This window comes from Polypterus senegalus, chromosome 3 (genome assembly GCF_016835505.1).
Source record: "Polypterus senegalus isolate Bchr_013 chromosome 3, ASM1683550v1, whole genome shotgun sequence".
Taxonomy (NCBI): domain Eukaryota; kingdom Metazoa; phylum Chordata; class Cladistia; order Polypteriformes; family Polypteridae; genus Polypterus; species Polypterus senegalus.
The window spans coordinates 110,170,486-110,191,814 of record NC_053156.1 but is presented as its reverse complement, the minus strand read 5'-3'; the positions used below and the strand labels follow the sequence as shown (position 1 = coordinate 110,191,814).

Genomic DNA, 21,329 nt, shown 5'->3' with positions numbered 1-21,329 from the left:
ACTTAAATATGCACTCGTTTTAGCGATTGTGACCCAAACCCACTCTTACATTCACTTATCATTTCACCAAAGGGGAAAGCTGTTTGTATTCGTTTAGCAAGAGTCGCCGGTGAAGCTAATAAAGTAAAACTGGGTTGTGAGACCATAAAGGGTGAGAAACACTGAGCTCTGTGTTGACTCACATGTATAATACATAAAGCAGAGCTATTATTAGAATGTGTGCTGACGTAACAAACATATTACTGTACAGTGAAACCTCGGTTCACAAACTCCTCGGTACACATACAAATCGGTTTACGACCAAAAAGTTTGCTAAACTTTTGCCTCGGTTCACGACCACACACTCGGTATACAAACAAGCCAGTTTCCCTTTCGGTTTGTACGTGTTCAGTCTCTCCCTGTGCATTTCCTGTGCAGCGAGCAAGAGAGAAAGAGCGCGACACACACATAGGCGCGCGCGAGAGAGACACACACACACAGAGGCGCACGACAGACACACACACAGAGACGCGAAAGACAGGGGTACACACACATCAGGCGCGCGAGACAGAGGCACACACACAGGCACTCCAGGCTCGCGAAAGAGACACACGCACACACGAAAGAAACAGCGAGCGAGCGATCGCGGGAGGGCTGGACGCATAAGGTAGAAAAGGCTTGTTTTTGTTTTCAGTTCTATTTACAGCGATCGATAACGTGCATTGTTGCAATGTTACTTTTCTTGGTGGTTTATTAAATTATGGATTTTTCAAATGTTAATTTTTTTCCCTGTGCTTAAAACTCATTAAAAAAAAGTGTTTTTAGCGAACGGTTCGTAACGCTATAGCGCAAACTCTTGCAATGTTAGTCTTCTCTGTTGTTCAAGGTTTTCTCAGTGTTATTCAATGTTTTTACATTTAGTTTACTATTACGCTGTGCATTTAATGGTATAGTTAACTATATTTGTGCTTAAAAACTATATATATATATACATACAGTTTGTACGGTCTGGAACTGATTAATTGTATTTACATAAAATCCTATGGTGGAAATATATCTCAAAAATGTTTAATATGATGGCTGTAGTTTAATTCTCTTTTAAGAGGGCCAATTCTGCATATTTGCACTGAAGAACTTTTTTCGTCAGTTTCTATCGCAGCCATTCTTCACCCCATAATGCCCACTGTGCTGAAAGCCATTAACAGACATTCCAGAAGTATTTTCTTATGTTTTGTTATGCCATGGATATACATTCATAAAACATGTTTTTTCCAACATTAAAACATAAAAAGGTACTTTGCAGCAGAGTCTGGTTTTTTCTAATGGAACCTGAGCAATTTACAGCACTCATATTGTAATAGGGGTACCTTTGCGAAAATTAAGCTACTTTTATTAACTGTTAGCAGTTCTTGATGAACGCAGTTTCACATTCTTTGGCATATTCTTTTTTTTCATACTCAAATCCAAGCAAAACTTTTTTTTTGTAACAGGGACTGTGCAGGAATTTGAAACTGCTGTGCAGGTGTTATTATTGTGCTGCCACCCTCTCCTGTGCAGCATCTATTCTGCATCACAATGCATCATGGGGGACCCCGCGTCCCTGATAGTCAATTGAGTGAGAGTGCTTGTTGGCACTCACTGCTTCATGGGGACCACAGCCCCAGTCATCGATTGTGTGTCCTTGCTTCATATTGCTTGATGTTTAAAAGGGTCCAGCCCTGGCATTCAGAATGAACAGAAACAACAGTAGGTTGTTCACATCGACTTAGCAGTAAAAATTTTTAAAAAATTATAGAGAACATAGGTGGCGTCTTGCTGGCACTCAAAAAGTTTTGGATATTAGATTAGGAATGCTCAACCAGAGTGTGCTTTTGGCTGAGACATCTGCATTGCAGATAGGGAAACACAAGTGGACATCTCAACGCTGTTTAACACAAAAGTCAGAAATTGTCTCGGACTCCATCCCTAGCCTTTTCTTTTGCCTTTGCCTCTGGCTCCTTCTATTTATGTCTATTGTTACTCAACACAAGTCACATAGCAGTCACATGTTTTGAGGGACAAAGGAAATAAAAGCAAAAGGACGGCCATGTATAAGGCAACATCTGCAGCTTCAAAGTTTGCTAACATTCTAAACAAGAACGTTCATAGTGCTTACTACAATCGTGATAATAATGTAAATAATAAGGTGGAAAATTTGAATGTTAAAGTGAGAGCTGCAGCTGACATAGTGGCTCCTGAAAATATAGTTAAAAATCCTCCAGCACTATTATACCATGGAAGACCCAAAGAGTGTCTGATTTACAGAAAACGTACCGGAGAACTGAGTGTAAATGGAGAAAAACTAAATCGATAGTTCACTATGAAATATTGACAGCTAAAATAACAGAATACAACATAGTCCATCTTGAGAGGCAGTGCTACCTCTCTAAAATTATGAATAACAATTCTAGTAATCCGAGAGTTTTATTCTCTACTATTGATCATTTGCTAAACCCTGGTCTCTCAATAGAATGCCTCCAAAAAATGTCCAGTGAAATATATTTTTAAACACAAAATTAATGATATTAGAAATAATATAGTACATCCCCCCCATCCTGCTATTCCATTTTAAGTGAATTCAATTTTTTCACCAGGATAGGTCTACCTGATCTATATAGAAAAATTTCTCAAATGAAGCCCTTCACCTGCATCCATGATCCAATACCAACAAGCTTTTTCAAAGCAGTATCCAGCTTGCTAATCGATAGTGTGCTTCACATAGTAAATTTGTCATTAGATATGGTTGGTTTTCCTAAATTGTCGTAAGACTGCTGTAGTTAAACCCCTGTTCAAAAAAAATAATCTCGACTCTTCTGTTTTTGACAATTTTAGACCTATTACTAACTTGCTTTTCTTAAGTAAAATTCTAGAAATTCTAAATTCTAGCAGCTAAATGATCACTTGAATAAACATTCTGTTCTTGATAAGTTTCAGTCGGGTTTTAGAAAAAATCCCAGTACAGAAACTGCACTTGTTAAAGTAGTATATGTAGGCAGATGGCGTTTATCTGTTCTTACCCTCTTAGATCTGAGTGCTGTATTTGATACCATTGATCACAATATTCTTGTAAATTGCCTTAGTCAGCGGGTGGGCCTCTCTGGCAATGTTTTAAGTTTGTTTCAGTCTTACTTAATGGGTAGAAAATTCTTTGTTAGTTGTGGTAATTATACTTCAAAGACACATGATATTCTATATGGTGTTCACCAAGGCTCTATCCTGGGTCCACTGCTCTTTTCGATCTACATGCTTCGGTTAGGTCAGATTATCTCGGGGCATAACGTGAGCTACCATAGCTATGCTGATGACACACAACTGTACTTATCAATAGCGCCTGATGATCCTGACTCTCTTGATTCACTGACCCTATGTCTTACTTGTGTTTCTGAGTAGATGAGTAGTAATTTTCTTAAACTATCTAAATAAGGAAAAAACAGAAATCTTAGTTGGCAAAGGTGCACAGACATCACACTTTAAGCATAGCTTAGGAATTGGTACTTTGATGTCACAATCTTGGACAGGAAATCAGTCACACTCACTCACGGGGTCTTTCTGGGGTTCCAAATGAACCGAATATGCTAATCTTGTGGAATCTTCTGCAAACACAGTGATGGTTCTGCAAATGAAAAACTGGCATCAGGAGAAACAGTCGTTAACCATCAGTGTGTGTCTCCTTTATAGAATTAGGTGGCATTTTTGAAAATTACCAATTAAATGTATATATTCAAATACCTGAACAATGCAGAAATCCTTAACAGAACGAAACAAACTCTGTTATTGGAATTTAGGCAAAAACGGGAGAAGACATTTTTGAATGACAACTGTAAGGCTTAATTGCAGGTACTCAGTGTAAGGATATAATGAAAGGTTAGTTCCAGGCTGAAAGAGAAAGAAGGTAAGAGACTCAACATTTCAGTTGCATAGCCTTCATCAGGGGAGATCTGAAGAGGGAAGAGCGAGTAACAGATATACGAAGGGAAGGAAGGAATTGTAAAGCTGTGAAATGCTGTGAAATGCTGTCATTGGACAAGATGAAGTGTTAGTGGGTCATTTAGCCCTGAACTAATAGGTCATCTCAGGTTGTGAATGTGTTTAGCTTTTTCTGTTTTTCTGCTTCAAATTGTCTTTGAAACCTAGTTAGAGAACACAAACAGAGAGATCACTGTGGCTGTGATCAGGAGATGTGAAGTGTTCTGCACTTGGAAGTTTTGCAAGCTGTTTGATTTTCATGGTTCAAAGTGCTCCCTGAAACTGTCTGCTAGCTTTCTCCCTGTTTCACACATGTGGATGGTGATGGACACTCCCTACAAGGAATACAATAAATACAATTTTAGACTGCCTTGATGCTAGATGTTTAATATTGAATTCTCCAAAAAACTGGTCTTGGTAGATACAGTGTCCCAAAAGTCCTCTAATATGTCTTTAGACTCATTATCAATTGCTATGTTTCATTCCACTGTTCTAGAATTTTAATAACCCCCAACTTGTTGTCCAGTGGGTGATGGGAACCAACCAGCAGGCAATGATCAGTATGAGTGAGTAAGTTTTCTCTAGACTTCAGTGTCCAATATTCCACCGTCTTTGTTGCCTATTAAAAGCCCAATAAGGAGGCTAATTCGTTCTCTTGCGTAGCTTCCCATGTGAATTTGATGCTGTTGTTGATGTGCTTAGTGAGGGCTTGCACTTCTTGTCTTTTGATTTTAACCCAAGTGTTATCTGCATACCTGAACCAGAGCTGTTCCCTGAACCCTGTTTAGAGCTCTTCTTCCCAGCTCCACCGTATAAATGTTGGCTACAATGGGAAACGTGTGCTATAAAGTCAGTGCATGTAAATTGGATGTTTGCTTTTCAACATGTTAAGTATTATGGCAGAGTGCAGTCATACCACATGCACTTCAGATCAGGTCCTCCACCTGAAGCTAAGCATGTTTGGGCCTGGCCAGTACTTGGATGGGAAACCGTCTAGGAGAAGCTTGGTTTGCTGCTGGAAGGGGTGTTGGTGAGGCAGTAGAGGGAACTTTCCCTGTGGTCTGAATGTGAATCCAAATGCCCCAGTGCATTGATAGGGACACTGTGCTGTAAAAATGGAGATGTCCTTCAGAAGAGATGTAAAATCAAGATCTTGACTCTCCGTGATCATAAAATATCCCTGGGCATCCTTTGTAAAGAGTAGGGTGTGTCCTGATGTCCTGGCTAAATTGCCCACCATGGTGTTGTCATTCTGGCCCCTTAATCATCCCCTGTCTCTTATTGGCTAACTGTCTCTCACCACTTCACCACCTAACAGCTCATGTGTGGTGAACATACTGGCACAATAATGACTGCTGCCGCATCATCCAGGTGGATGCTACAAATTAGTGGTGGCTGAAGTGGCTCCCCACTCACTGAATCATCTTGAGTACCTTGAAGAGTGCTATATTAATGTAAAGAATTGTTATTAATAATACCTTTGTTTCATGAAATAAGCATCTTTAAACTGCTTTTTCTTTTTGCAGGTCTGAAGGGAGCTGTGTTGAAGGAATGGCAGAGATTTTTGACATGCTTCTAGCCACTGTCTCACGATTCCGGTCCCTAAATGTCAGAAATGAAGAATATGTTTGTCTGAAGGCGACCATCTTATTAAACTCTGGTGAGAAAACCAATGACTTATGTAAGAATTAAAGAAATCAAGTGGCAGCAATAAAACATCAAATATATATGAATTTTAATTTTGTGCTATTTGTGAATATTTACAAAATGAAAAACTCCACAGTGAAATGAAATATGATTTAAAGTTAGTATCCAAGCATAAATAGTCTAAAACTGCTTTTGCTAATGCAGGAAATCCAAAAAATAAAATAAACTGCAGCACCTCAGGTTGGGAACCCCTGATATAAAGTATTAATGGTTAAGAACAGACGAGTAACTTGCAGATAGGGAGATGTGGCCCTAAACCTAAGTGAGACCATCCAATAGTGAGGACAGACTACATAGGGTTGGTAATGACAAGTGTACAGTACAGTGATCCTCTTTTTTGCATGTAGTAGTCAACATGCCACACATTGCCACCCTCCAGTGCCGCATTGAATGTGTTTAGCTACCTTACCTATAAATTACCAGAAAAACCTCAAAACATATTTGTCATAGCCTACGAGCAGCTAATTAATGAGAATATCTGGCTCTGAATAAAATGCTACTAGGATACAGAATATTTTATAAACCCCCATTAGAGTTAGTAGTATCAATAATCAACTATGATCTAATATTAAACGCACTTCAAGATAAGTTTGGTCTTCCCTAACCTCAACAATTCGTTGAAACACCAGAATAGAAATTCATAAGTTATTATTTTTTAGTTCAATGGGTCAAAGTAAGCTAGAGGGAAAGTCTACTCTTACTGCCAGGAGAGGTACTGCAGGGTATAAACTGGTAGGGCAGTGTAAAATCAGACACAAACAATAATAAAGAGCTGCGACACCACCTTGGTAACCCCGTATAATGGAAAGGTTTAAATCAAAAGAAAACACACAATAATTATGGGAAAATCTTGACGGACACAAGTTTATAATAAAACTGACTCTAGATGGCCGATTTCCGGGTTATGAGTTCAAGCAGCAGGAAGGGGAGGGTCCAGGCAGACGGACACCAATGTGACATCAGAGATGGAGTGGCTGTCAATCTTCTGTTGTGCAGACGGAGGAGAAGGGAAGGCATGAGTACACAGCGCCAACGTCTGGTCTGGAGGGTAATAACCATCACCAAAGCCCTTAAGCTGTCTCCCACGTGCACGCGTGTGACAGTAGATGGATGAATAAAATGACTCTCTGTGCTTATGTTTACCACACATGTAATATTTATTTTGTTTCAATTTCATAAAATATTGATGCTGCAACAAAAAAACTAACTTTTTTTAGGTTTATAGAGTAATTATGTGAAGTACATTGAAATTCTTACTTGCAGGTGCTGATGAGCATGAAACGCATCGCCACGTGATTAGTGAGTAAAAGTTCCTGACCTGAAATAACATCCCCTTAATTAGATACCAATTCTTTTAGTTTATGGAGCATGCTGTTTATTAGATATTGTTCGCTCTGTGACTGGTATCATTCAGCTGTTTCAGAAATCCTTCCCAGTTTATGTTACATTTTTTTTGGTAAAATTACCTAAGTGGACCCCAGCGTCCCTCATCTTTTTTTCCACCCAAAACGTTTTACTAAAAGTAGTTAGTTAACAATGAGCATGCATACCGGTGACTTGGGACTCAAAGTTAGGTCTCTTTTGGTTAGTAAAAGCAAGCAATACAATAAACTTTATGTGAAATGTGAGGGACGGCCAGGGACTTTACCCAGCTGGGATGCCCTCGTATTGGAAGGACTGGGGAAGAGAGTGTGCCCAGGGCATTATCTCTCCCCACAGGGCCTCTTAGGAATTAGAGTTCTTTGACTTAGCCCTGTTGGGTGCCATGGGTGCTGCAGGGCCTGGGGAGTCCTACTTTGAAGGGCTCCAGCCTCACTCGGAAGTGCTTCCAGGCCAATCCTTCAGGACACCGAAAATACTTCAGAGAATTACTTAAAAGGAGCTGCCTGCCACTGCTGCAAGCCAGAGTTGGGAGGGAGAAGGTGAAGCTTGCTAGAGGAGGAGGAGGAATGGAGGCAGAAGCAGAAAGAAGAAGAGAGAGAAAGACAGAGAAGACAACGTTTTGTGCTTATTTGTACTTGCAGTGTACTATGTACTGTAGGTGGGAAACGATTTGTGAAGAGTTTCCCACAGAAAAATAAAAGCCTGTCTAATTTTGTGTCGGGTTTAGGGAGCTGGTGCACCCCCTGCAGGCCACACAAGCAAGTGAAATAAGATGAAGCCAAATGGTATAAATGAAGAGACTCTTTTGCATGAAATGTGATCATAGCAGTAAGCACTTTCTAAATGTCAAAGAAAAACTGAAGTTCTATTTCTATTCATTTCTGAGACAGAAGAGAGTTAGAGTGAGCGGTCTCGTGTGAATGAGTTCTGTCAGCAGATTGTCATTAAATTCTGAATACAGGTGTCCTTTGCGGCCCTTCAAATCCCACATTCTCAGCTACTGGTTTAAGTAAAGCGTACAGTTTAATCGCTAAACACCATGTGTAGTGTGTCTATTATCCTGATGTAAGCAGGGCTTTACCATCAAGCATTTCAGATTTCCTCTCACATCCCAGACCCATGTAAGTGAGGGCAATCTGTTGTAACACTCCTAATTTAAACTATGGCCAAACAATGTATCATCTACTGTATGTAAAGGAAACTATCTTGTATTTTAAATTGTCAATTCAGAATCGCTAAAATTAAGCCTGTTATCCTGTCAATATTCCCATTTGGAATTTTCAGTATTAATTATCAAATTGCCCTCCTAAATTGATTTTAGATGCCCCCCTGTGTGTGTGAGACCGTGCTCTGTAATGCATTGGCACCCTTTCTTGGGTCCTTCTTTGCACCCTGCACTTCATGGGTTGGCACGTGGCTCCCTGTAACCCTGAAATGGATAAGCCGCTTAGGGAAATGGATGGATAGCAGAATTCAGGCAAATAAATCCATTAACATACAGCACTGTGCTGCTTAACTATTCAACATTTAAAAATGTCTGAGCTCACCATGAAAACTAAAAAAACACATAGCCCAAAAAAAAGCCTAATGAAAACGCCACAATGTCAGAGACATTGCCTTTATAAAAGTATATTATCTTCTGAACTGCAACCTCTTAATAACTACTGATTAGCACATCATGGATTACATAAAAATATTGGCAAGTGGGCTTTCCACACAGCTGCCCCCCACTTGCCATACGGCGGATGGAGGTACAAGTCCAAGATGTCACCGTACCTGGACTCGTCTGCTTGTGTTTATCCTGCAACGAACTTGTGCTAAAGTCAGGCTGGCACTCCTACCCTGTGTCCAGGGCAGACGCCAGTGTAACAGTTACCATACCAGACCAAGCAAATTTTGGAAATGGACTGAGGGCTGAATTATTATTTCTCATTGTGTTGTCAAAACATACAAATTAACTGCAAGGGCAAAATCCTAGCGTGAAAAGTACTCTGGTTTTGGCATTTTCTAGCAACAGTAGGCTGCGTTTCGGTATGAAGTGTTTTCATCACACTGCTGTATTGTCCTGTTAAGAGCATGAATTATTTAAGGCTTCAAGACTCTACTAGGTAGGGTCTATTAAGTGTCTGCTGAAACTGCTTAACATCTACAGTTTACAATTTACTTGTATTCTCGTGTATTAACAATTACCGGCTCCACAACGCATGTGTACAGGTTTTGTAAAGCCTGCTCCTGTTTTCCTATTTCTTCACTTGCAGTATGTAATGGGGTGGAATTTCCTCCCACGTCTAAAGGACTTACTGTACGTGTAAGCTGGCAACAATAGACTGGCTCAGTATGAATGAGTGTATGCTGGCATTCAGGCTGGACACACTCTTTGATCTTGGTCTAGACCGTGGGTATGATGGACCGGAGAAGATGATGTAGTGCAGTATTCCCATTTTACGCATGTTTTAACTGTACGTTAATTTAATATTAACAAACCAATCAGAAACTAGCACACAGAGGTATTGGTTATTGGTTTCATAACGTGCGTTTCAGAGTGCTTATGTGAATGCTTCTAACCAGCAGTTGGGTAAATACACTGCTAAACACAGAAATACTTTTTCTTCCGATCTACTGGAAACTGGTAAAGGACACTCAAAAGCACATTAATCTTATTAAAAATAATAAAAATAATTGTCCAGGGCAGTGTAGTGACGATTGTTGTTGCCTCAGGGAGGTTAACCTGCTTAGACAGTAGTCATCTGCTTGAACATTGGACTCATAGACACATTAATGGATCTTCATGGTAAAATGTAATCAGATAAAATCAAATATTTTGAAGACCATGTAAATATTGAGTGTTTCCAGAAAAAAAGCAAAAACATGCATGATGGGCTCAGGAAATATTGTATTGAAAGCCTGATTCAGTCTAATTGTGATCGAGAGATTCTTCATCATAGCTCGTAATGCCTACATCTCAGGAGAGCCGGAGACCAACATGTGACGTCCTGCGTGATCACGGTCTGTGCAGAATTTGAAAATTTCCCCCCCTGCCTGTGCAGTTTTACTTAAGACATCAAAGCATAAGCATGTCAGGCTAACTGGTGAGACAAAAATGACCTGGCGTGGATGGCACTGTCGGTGTGATCAGCAATGACCTGGCATAGCGCCCTGTTTTGGGCGGTTAAGCTGGAATTGGACTTTATGCCCTGAAATCCCTTAATGGTGTAAGCAGGCTTGGAGAATGGAGGTACAAAATATGTTTCAGATTCATCACAGGGCTTAGCTTTTTTCTTAAATGAATAATATTTAGTATTTTTCTGATACCATGGCGACAGCCTGTCTGAAGATTCAAGGACATTCACTCTCATGAGATATTTAGCAGAACAAAATTACTGCCTCTGTAGTCCAAATGAAAATGTCGGTGCTTAATGAATTTAAGTGAATTCAGTGTTCCACTGCTACTGTCATTTGTAAATTATTTTGCAAGAGAGGGCACAGCTTGCATTACAATTTTGTATAAATGACCTGCTTTTGTGGTTTAAAATCAGGGGAGACAATTACTGGGAACCTGTAACAGTGATAAGAATAAAAAAATCACTAACCTCATTGAAGTTAGTTCTTTAAAGGTTTTTTACACCGGGTCTAGAAATACATACTGCATATAGAAGATAAAACAAAAAGACTTGTGAGGAGAGCTGGGGAGCCACTGGCTACCCCATTTAATGAAGCTGACTCTTGGGGTTTACAGAAACGTCACAAGCACAGGTGATATCAACATTTCTGTGTCTCGTGCCTCTACTTACCTTGAATGATGTCCACTTCCTATGATGGCACTCATCCTGTTTCAGATGGAGGCAAAACATTGGCGAGGTAACGGCTCATCACTTTGGCCAGTTGTCTTCTTGGCTGAGGGGAGAAGTAAAGGTGTGCACTCTCTCTTTCCCCCTTGTTCCTTTATTCCCAGACTCAAAGAGAGGCAGACCATGGCCACATGTGGGACAATATATAAGTGACACTTTTATTCAAGGCAGTTTGCATACCTTAAAGACAGAGTGCCTTGTTTGCCATTACTCTATGGCACTCCAGCAACAACTTAAGTTTCAGTTTGCCATCAAATGAACTCAAGCCTGACCATGTGTCCTGTTTTTAGGTCACTTCTCATCTTACTTTAAAGTTCTAAAACAATCTAATATATATATATATATATATACTGTGGCATCCGGCCGGCCGGGGCTGGAGCCTGGCGGGGACGCCCAGGAGAAGCCCTCCTCCAGACTGCGAGGGGGCGTCCGCCCTGGTTATGTTGGAGGCCACGGGTAAAGGGCTTGGAAGCCCAGCCCGTAGGGACCCGTGGCCACCGCCAGGCGGCGCCCAGTGCCTGAATATCCGGGAGCCCAGCACTTCCGCCACACCAGGAAGTGCTGGGGAAGACGACAGGGGACACCGGACGGCTTCCGGTGCGCAGCCAGCACTTCGCCACACTGGGGCGTGTCTGCGGAGGAGTGCCGGGAAGCAGCTGGAGCCCATCCGGGTTCCTATTTATTCCCTTCAGTCAATGGTGGATGTCGGGTAGAAGTGGATAGAGCTGGAGAGAGGACTGGAGGCGGCCAGGAGAAAGGCACAAGAACTGTGAGGCCTGGACATTTTGGGGAACGGTGCTGGAGGCACTGGGACGTGCACTGACTTTATTTAACTTGTAAATATTGTATAATAAACGTGTGTTGGGTGCAAGAACGATGTCCGTCTGTCTGTGTCCGGGCCAGAGTCCACAATATATATATATATATATATATATATATATATATATATATATATATATATATATCTCAAATGTGTGTAGTTAAAAAAAGTAAGGAATACTTTTCAAATAGGCAAACTAAATGTTCTGCCTTAAGATTCTGAACTGTAAAAAATGCAGGAAACTCACGAAGCTGAATGGCCATTTGATTAAAACTGATATATACAGTCATATGAAAATGTTTGCATAATAATTGACTCTACTTTCAACAAAAAAGATAACAGTGGTATGTCTTTCATTTCCTAGGAACATCTGAATACTGGGGTGTTTTTGAACAAAGTTTTTAGTGAAGCAGTATTTAGTTGTATGAAATTAAATCAAATGTGAAAAACTGGCTGCGCAAAAATTTGGATCCCCTTGTAATTTTGCTGATTTGAATGTATGTCAGTGCACAATACGGATTACTTGCAACACAAAATTGGTTGGATTAGCTCGTTAAGCTTTGAACTTCATAGACAGGTGTGTCCAATCATGAGAAAAGGTATTTAAGGTGTCAATTTACAAGATGTGCTTCCCTTTGAATCTCCCTAAAGAGTGATAGCATGGGATCCTCAAAGCAACTCTCAAATGATTTGAAAACAAAGATTGTTCAGTATCATGGTTTAGGGAAGGCTACAAAAGCTATTTCAGAGGTTTAAGCTGTCAGTTTCAGCTGTAAGGAATGTAATGAGGACATGGAAGGCCACAGGCACAGTTGCTGTTAAACCAACTCAGGTCTAGCAGGCCAAGAAAAATACAGGAGAGGCATATACGCAGGATTGTGAGAATGGTCACAGACAACCCACAGATCACCTCCAAAGACCTGCACGAACATCTTGCTGCAGATGATGTATCTGTACATCGTTCTACAATTCAGCACAATTTCACAAAGAAAATCTGTATGGCAGGGTGATGAGAAAGAAGCCCTTTCTGCACTCACGCCACAAACAGAGTCGCTTGTTGTATGCAAATGCTCATTTAGACAAGCCAGATTCATTTTGGAACAAAGTGCTTTGGACTGATGAGACAAAAACTGAGTTATTTGATCATAACAAAAAGTGCTTTGATGGTGGATGAAGAACACCACCGCATTCCAAGAAAAACACCTGCTACCTACTGTCAAATTTGGTGGAGGTTCCATCATGCTGTGGGCTGTGTGCCAAGTTCAGGGACTGGGCACTTGTTAAAGTCGAGGGTCAGATGAGATTCAACCCAATATCAACAAGTTATTCTTCAGGATAATGTTCAAGCATCAGTCACAAAGTTGAAGTTACACAGGGGTTGGATATTCCAACAAGACAATGACCCAAAACACAGTTAGAAATCTACAAAGGCATTCATGCAGAGGGAGAAGTACCATGTTCTGGAATGTCTGTCACAGTCCCCTGACTTGAATATCATCGAAAAACTATGGGATGATTTGAAGCAGGCTGTTCAAGCTCGGCAGCCATCAAATTTAACTGAACTGGAGAGATTTTGTATGCAAGAATGGTCAAAAATACCTCCATCCAGAATCCAGACACTTCTCAAAGGCTATAGGAGGCATCTAGAGGCTGTTATATTTGCAAAAGGAGGCTCAACCAAGTATTGATGTAATCTCTGTTGGGGTGCCCAAATTTATGCACCTGTCTATTTTGTTATGATGCATATTTCATCTGTTAATTCAATAAACTTAATGTCACTGCTGAAATACTAATGTTTCCATAAGGCATGTCACATATTAAAAGGAAGTTGCTACTTTGAAAGCTCAGCCAATGATAAACAAAAATCCAAAGAATTAAGAGGAGTTCCCACACTTTTTCATATGACTGTATACCAGTGGCAACATTTGTCTTTTCTTATATTTGTTTTCAACTGCTTTAAGAATAATTCATTCATATAATTTCATGTTTTTAATGTTTTTGTACATTAACAACTTAATATATAAAAAAGATCAGTAGATATACTATATGAATCTACACTCTATATATAAAATTAAAAGGCTAAAAGTGCAACGATTTTATGTGACGTTTATGTCACGTTTTAAATTGGGCTTCTTTTAAAACCTACATATATATGTTTAGTATCATTCTTTTCAGAATTTATTGAACCTTAATGTGATGTTGTTAGATTTTCAGATTCTTATTCTGTTTGTAAACTGTAAACTAAAAAATATCGAGAACTCATGTCCTGCGAGATGAGACTTTGTGCCAAGAGATTTAACCATGCCTGGGGCCGGAAATAAAAGGCAAAGACTAGATGACAAAGACAGCTGCTGTACAGGCTTTTAAAAGCACCATGTGACATGCAGATCACACAGCATGGCAGCAGCAGCAGCAATTCAGCAGATGATCGGGCAAAGAGGAGGTAAAAAAAAACCCAACTGTATTTGTTTCACGTTGTATCACCGTTTAAGAGGGGGTTTCGGAGGAGCGACTGCATCTCATTGTAGTGTGTTCAGCCTTCTTCTTCACAATGCGAGTGGCAGAGACACAAAGTAGTTGACGCGTAACGCAGAGCCTGGGGTTGGCGAGCAAAGCAAGCATGGCGTGAACCCCCTAGTACATTTATATATTTCTGCACACATATTAATAGTTACTTTATACTTGGTCCAGTGTGTATTCAGAACATCTACAATGAAGTGCCTTTCATTTCTATCTATCTATCTATCTATCTAATTTTGGTTCTACAACTAATGATACTCATTTAAAATTTTGCAATTACAAACATAGCTGAAGTCACCCAAGTGTCATTAAAAGGCTCTTCAGACATGAGTTTGGATGGGCATATTCAAAGATATTAAAACGCTATTACTAACGGAAAATGACTATTTTTAAAAAAAATACCCTGGGCAATATTGGGTATTTCTGTTATAGTTACTGTAAATAACAGACTATTCAAGCCTTATGTTTTTTTTCTCTTTAGAGCATTTAGGATCAATGGTGTGGAGATCAAGGATCAATTGTCAGTGTTTATAAAATGATTTCTTTTCTCATAGAGCAGTGGTCCTCAATCACAGTCCTGGAGGGTTTTTGTTCTAACCCGGTTGCTTAATTAGAAAGCAATTCTTGCCAATAATTTCATTTCATGGCTTGTTAGTGCTTTAACTCTGCCATGTCAGGTCATTCTCATATCCTAGATTTTCTTCCCCTTTCTAAGGATATCATCCAAATGACTTGAAGGCTAAACTAGATGAGTTATTCTCTGTCCTTCACTTTTTCTCTTCACTTTCCTTCCAAGTATTTAATTAAACCCAATAGTGCATGATAAATACACACAGGTGTAAATGGTAACAAGCTAAATGGAGAAATGCTGGCCTCTTTTTCATTTGCATGTTATTGCTAATTTGGGGCAATTAAAATCCAAGACTACAGCTGTTTAAGACTAAAATAAGCAATAAGAGTTCAAACTCTTAACGAGCGAGACAACTAAAGTGAAGCAGAAGTGTTACTAGAGCAATAAGCGCTTCTTATTAAGCAACTGGGTTGGAGCAAAAAACTGCAGCTACTGAACCGTGATTGAGGACCCCTGTCATAGAGTACCAAATTGCCTGTGTCTCATATTCATCTTATATTGCTTATGTTCAAATCATTTATTTTCAATTTCCGAAAAAATCTGTTTCACTTGAATGTGTTCTAGTGTTAGTATATAAAAGAGCAAAAAGGATCAATAAAGATTTAGTATTAATCTACACTGATCCAGGAAGAATTCCAGGAGTTTCAAGAGAAAAGAAATCCGTTGATGCTGTGGTAGAACATTCACCATTGTACAGAATTTTTGAACCTCCTGGGAAATTTGCAGCATTAAAAATTGAAGCTATTGAAAATGTTATATTTCTCAGAAATTTACTTTGTAAAAAAATTGAGATTAGTGACTATTCCTGACTAAAGCACTTGTCTTCAGCACGTTGGACGCTGAGCAAACAGTGAAAGCTGCCCTAAGAGTACTCTACTCACAGCCAGAACGTGTGCATTGTAAGTAATGCATTTTGAGCAACACCTCATGTTTAGAACTAAATGGCTGTAGCTACAATTAAAAAGGACAGGCCATAATAAGATGCAAGGAACACGCAGGATACACACCCTGCACAACTTACTTCACATCCAGCAGCAGCGTTGTGGTCAAATGTTTTGTTGGTCAACACGAGGCCTGCTCTGAAAAAAAATTATTCTCAACATACATATGTGTTATTTCTGCAACAGGATTCTTTGAAGTAGGAGCATCATACTGCGGGCCTCTTTTTCCTCAAAATGCGTTAATTTTTGACAGCTTCATTAATTTGGAGTTTGATAAAGCAGTTTGAGTGCATGTTTAATTTAAGGGTCACCATTCCAAGATGTGTTACTGTAGAGGATTTAGATTCAGTCCTTCAAGTCTGAAGGTTATAGTTGGTGGTGCTATACTTCTGTTTCATTTCATCAGCCAGACAAGTACTCCCCCCAACCAAGGCGACAGGATAACAGACCAGGAGGGTGAGAATGAAAGGATTCAGTCTTTTATTAATGGCTGTTTTTTTTTTTAATTTTTCTTTGTGTCTGTACCAATTCTGTACATTACAAGCTTATATGAAATCAATTTCAATAGGTATGTGCGTAGTAGTGCTGCTGCCTTGCAGTAAGAAGTCCCGGGTTTGCTTCCCAAGTCCTCCCTGCATGGAGTTTGCATGTTCTTCCTGTGTCTGCGTGGGTTTCCTTCCTTGGTCCAAAGACATGCCAGTTAGGTGCATTGGCGATCTGAAATTGTGCTTGGTGTGTGTGTGTATGTGTGTGTGTGTGTGCCCTGCGGTGGGATGCCAGGGGTTTATTTCATTCCTTGCGCCCGGTGTTGGCTGGGATTGGCTGCAGCAGACCCCCGTGACCCTGTAGTTAAGATATAGCGGGTTGGATAATGGATGGATGGCTGGATGTACTAGGGTGATGTGCCGTGTTAGCCTTTATAGATGTAATGAAACGCCAAGCAAAATGACACCTTTTATTGGCTAACTAAAAAGAATACAATATGCAAGCTTTCGTGGCAACTCGAGCCTCTTCTTTCGGGCCTGAATTGCCTCAAAAGCTTTCATATGGTAATTACATGTAATAAGACGTTATTACATCTTGCCTAAAGAAGGAGCCTGAGTTTCCTCGAAAGCTTTCATATGGTAATCTTTTTAGTTAGCCAATAAAAGGTGTTATTTTGCTTGACTTCTTATTAACAAGTATGTGCAATAGTGTTGCATGTATTTAGTTTAGTGAAGCGTATTTGGGTCTGGCCATTTACCTGTTAGTGCTTGGCACTCATTGAGAACAGCCTGGTTTATAAATATCAATACATTACAAGTGTCTCTGCTTGATAAATCATTGCAGTATGCTCTCTGGTGAGATTTTAGTCATTAAAGCAGAAAGAAAGCAGGTCAGGAAACAAAAGAAAGTGAACTAAAAATTCTTTGTAAGCCTGTAATTTTCATTATTAATATATTTCTTAGAGAACATCTGCAGCAGAAGCATTCTGAATTTGCAAAACCTAGCAAATAAATTGGACTTACACAGTAAGAGATTCATTTAAAGGCAGCCACAGTTTGCACAAAAAAACTATAAGAAGCTAGCTGTAAAGATGGACTGTATAGTACCATGCTTCAGGTTCAGTCACCATCACTGTCACAGAGGTGAGTAAGAAAGTCATCTTATCTGCCAGATATCTCCCTTTCAAAACATAGAGACAACTAAAAAGATGTCCGATAGATAGATAGATAGATACTTAGACCTAGACTTTATTAATCCCAAGGGGAAATTCACATACTCCAGCAGCAGCATACTGATAAAGAACAATATTAAATTAAAGAGTGATAACAATGCAGTGCAAGTTAAAAAATGCACAGTGGAGAGTGCGAGGCAGGTATAACAGACAATAACTTTGTATAATGTTAACGTTTACCCCCTCGGGTGGAATTGAAGAATCGCATAGTACGTGGGAGGAACGATCTCCTCAATCTGTCAGTGGAGCAGGACAGTGACAAAAGTCGTCGTTGAAGCTGCTCCTCTGCCTGGAGATGGAAATGTTCAGTGGATGTAGTGGATTCTTCATGATTGATAGGAGCCTGCTCAGCACCCGCCATGGATGTCAAACTGTCCTGCTCCGTGCCTATAATAGCGCCTGCCTTCCTCACCAGTTTGTCCAGGTGTGAGGCATCCTTTTTCTTTATGCTGCCTCCCCAGCACACCACCACGTAAAAGAGGGCGCTCACCACAACCGTCTGTTAGAACAGCTGCAGCATCTTATTGCAGATATTGAAGGACGCCAGCCTTCTAAAGAAGTATAGTCGGCTCTGTCCTCTCTTGTATAGAGCATCAGTATTGACAATCCAGTCCAATTTATCATCCAGCTGCACTCTCAGGTATTTATAGGTCTGCACCCTCTGCACACAGTCACATCTGATGATCACGAGGTCCATGAGGGGCCTGGTCCTCCTAAAATCCACTACCAGTTCCTGGTGGGTGGTAGGTGGTTTGAGTTGCACAATTTAACAAAGTCCTTGATTAGGTTCCTATACTCCTCATCCTGTCCACTCCTGATGCAGCCCACGATAGCAGTGTCATCAGCGAACCTTTGCACGTGGCAGGAGTCTTTATGGAAAGATATGAAGTAAGTCTGGATGTTTACAAATTTTACAAAACTAGGTTCAAGTCAAGTCAACCCCCACCCATGAGAAAGAGAGCTAGGACAATATAGTGAAACTTTAATAGTAGAAAAGATATGTAAGTAAATAAATAGAATAAAAAGGGGAAGATAATCTGCTTCCTCAATTTAAATGCTTATTCTAAAATGTTATTGATTAGATCCTGCCAGGTTTTGAAAAAGTTCTGCACAGATCCTCTAAGTACGAATTTGATTTTTTCCAGTTTCAAATAGTACATGACATCAGTTACCCACTGACTTAGAACTCGTGAGTTAAGATTCTTCCAGTTGAGTAAGATAAGTCTACGTGCCAATTGTGTAGTAAAGGTGATCACAGTTTGTTTGTCCTTCTCCACTTTAAGACCATCTGGAAATGCACCAAACACAGCTGTCAATGGGTTAGCAGGGATTGTGACTCCAAAGCTGTCTGAATTCTGGCATTTAAAGATTTTGGTCCAAAATGATTAATTAATTTGGTGCATGCCCAAAACATGTGACCCACCGAGGCTGGAACTTGATTGCAATGTTCGCAGGTTGGAACTTGCCCTGGAAACATTTTGGACATTTTTAAGCAAGACAGATGTGTTCGATAGATGATTTTAAATTGAATAATTGTATGGTTTGCGCATATGGGGCACGAGTGAATTTTATTAATTGCTGCTTTCCTCTCCTTTTCTGAAATGTTGAGTGAGAGATCCTTTTCTCACTATACTCTGGGATCTTTGAAAAGAGGGACTTTAAAATGTTTTATATGTTACAGAGATGTTGTCTGAGTCCTCGAGACTGATCAGTATTTTTATGGAGTATAAGTAGGTGGGAGGTGAGGATAGTTGGGCAGGTTTGGTTTAACAAAGTTTCTAATTTGGAGGTAGTAAAAGAAATGTGTTGCTGGAAAGTAAAATTTGGAATGTAATTGTTCATAGGATTCAAAAATGTTATCTATGTACAAATCTCAAAGTGATTTAATCCTAAATGTTTTCCAGATATTAAAAGCTGCATAAGTTTGAGTTGGAGGAAAAAGGTGGTTATCGTGCAAAGGTGCCACAGATAAAAGCTTCTCTATCTTAAAGTACTTCCTGTATTGGTCCCATATTCTGAGTGAATGAAGCACAATTGGGTTGTTAGTATATTGGTGATAACTTGTATTTTTTGGGGTACAAAGCAAGGAATATAAAGAAGTGCTACAGGATTTTATTTCTATTGTGGTCCAGGCCTGTTTTGTAGCTTGTGTATTTGCCACCCAATAAAAAACTGAAATTTAGGTAGAGCCATGCCACCTTCTGCCTTAGGTCTTTGGTCTTAGGTCTTTTGGACATGTGGATGTTTAAAATTCCAAATAAATTAGGTTATAATTGAATCTAACTTTTTAAAAAATTATTTGTTGATGTATATTGGACTGTTTTGAAATAGAAATAGAAGCATAAGAAGGAGATTAATCTTCATGGTGTTAATTCTTTCCGCTAAAATGAGATGAAGGGTTGACCATCTATGCAAGTCTTGCATAAGTTTTTTCCAAGCAGACAGTGAAATTTTGTTGATAAAAAGCTTTATGTTTATTTGTGATATTTACCCCGAGGTATTTAAACTGATCTGCGATGATAAAAAGGAAGGTGTCCAATTTAATATTGTGTGCTGGAGAGTTCACTGAAAGAGCACACTTTTATTTAAATTGGTTCTGAGACTGGAAATCTTTTGAAATTCTGTGCTGTTAAGACTGCAGGCACAGTATTTTGTGGCTCTGATATATACAGTACCATATCATCTGCATATAATGATATTTTCTGTTCAAGTCCTTCTCTGATAATCCCTATTATCTGATAAGCATTTCAAAAGTGAACTGCCAGTGGCTTTATGGTGATTGCAAAAAAGCAGTGGTGACAAGGGGCATCCTTGTCTAGTTCCATGTTCTAGTTTGAAGTAGTCTGAAATAATATTGTTAATACAAACTGAACCTTCTAGACTGGTATACAGTAGTTTGATCCATGCACATATGTTTAAGCCAAACCCAAATTTCTCCAATGTAGTAAAGATGTAGTTCCATTCAACCATACCAAATGCTTTTTCTGCATCCATCGATAATAATATCTCCAGGGTGTTAGACTTTGTGGGTGAATATATTACATTAAACAGGCGATGAAGATTGGGAGCTAAGTGTCTGCTTTTTAATAAATCCAGTTTGGTCTTGTGATATTATCGAAGGAAGAACTGTCTCAGTCCTACTTGCTAGGACTTTGGAGAGTATCATAACATCGTTATTCAGAAGTGAGATTGGTCTGTATGATGCACATTGTAATAAGTCCTTTATTTGCTTAGGAAACATGGTAATTAATGCTTGGCGAAAAGTTTGAGATAGAATTTTATTGTCTCTAGCTTCTGTAAATGTTGCTGATAAAAGGGGAGCTAACATAATTGAGAAATTTTTATAAAATTCTGCAGGGCAACCATCAGGGCCTGCTGCTTTCCTGCTCTGAAGTAGTAATTTGATAGTGTCAGAGGTTTGCCTAGTTCTTCTGCACTGAGAGTATCTAGTTGTGGTATCCAAAAACGCCTTAGGTTGTGTCTTGCCTTCTTTAATCTGAGTAGAATTTAAGGCCTTATAATAGTCTCTAAATGTGTGCATCATATTTTTATAGTGAGTGATTTTGTCTCAGTCTGTGTTGGTTATTGCTGAGATTAGATTGCAAACTTCCTGCTTGTGGATTTGTGGAGCTAAGATCTTGTTAGCTTTCTCTCCGTGTTCATAGTAATCTTGTGATTTAAAAATTATTCTGTTTCTTTTGTTTTCAAAGGGTTGAGTTCTGAATGAAAAGACTGTCTTTTCCTATGAAATGCCTCATTCAGACAGCTGGCATGTTCT

At 39.5% G+C, this 21,329-nt stretch overlaps 1 protein-coding gene across 3 annotated transcripts in view; it reads left to right on the top strand.

The window, feature by feature from the left end:
• The window catches only part of esr1 (estrogen receptor 1), a 286,150-nt gene that overhangs the window by 247,839 nt on the left and 16,982 nt on the right, over positions 1-21,329 (top strand). For all 3 annotated transcript variants that reach the window (XM_039747800.1, XM_039747799.1, XM_039747798.1), the window contains one exon: positions 5,511-5,644. In XM_039747800.1, coding sequence (XP_039603734.1) covers positions 5,511-5,644 — 134 coding nt within the window. The remainder of the gene's footprint in view (positions 1-5,510; positions 5,645-21,329) is intronic.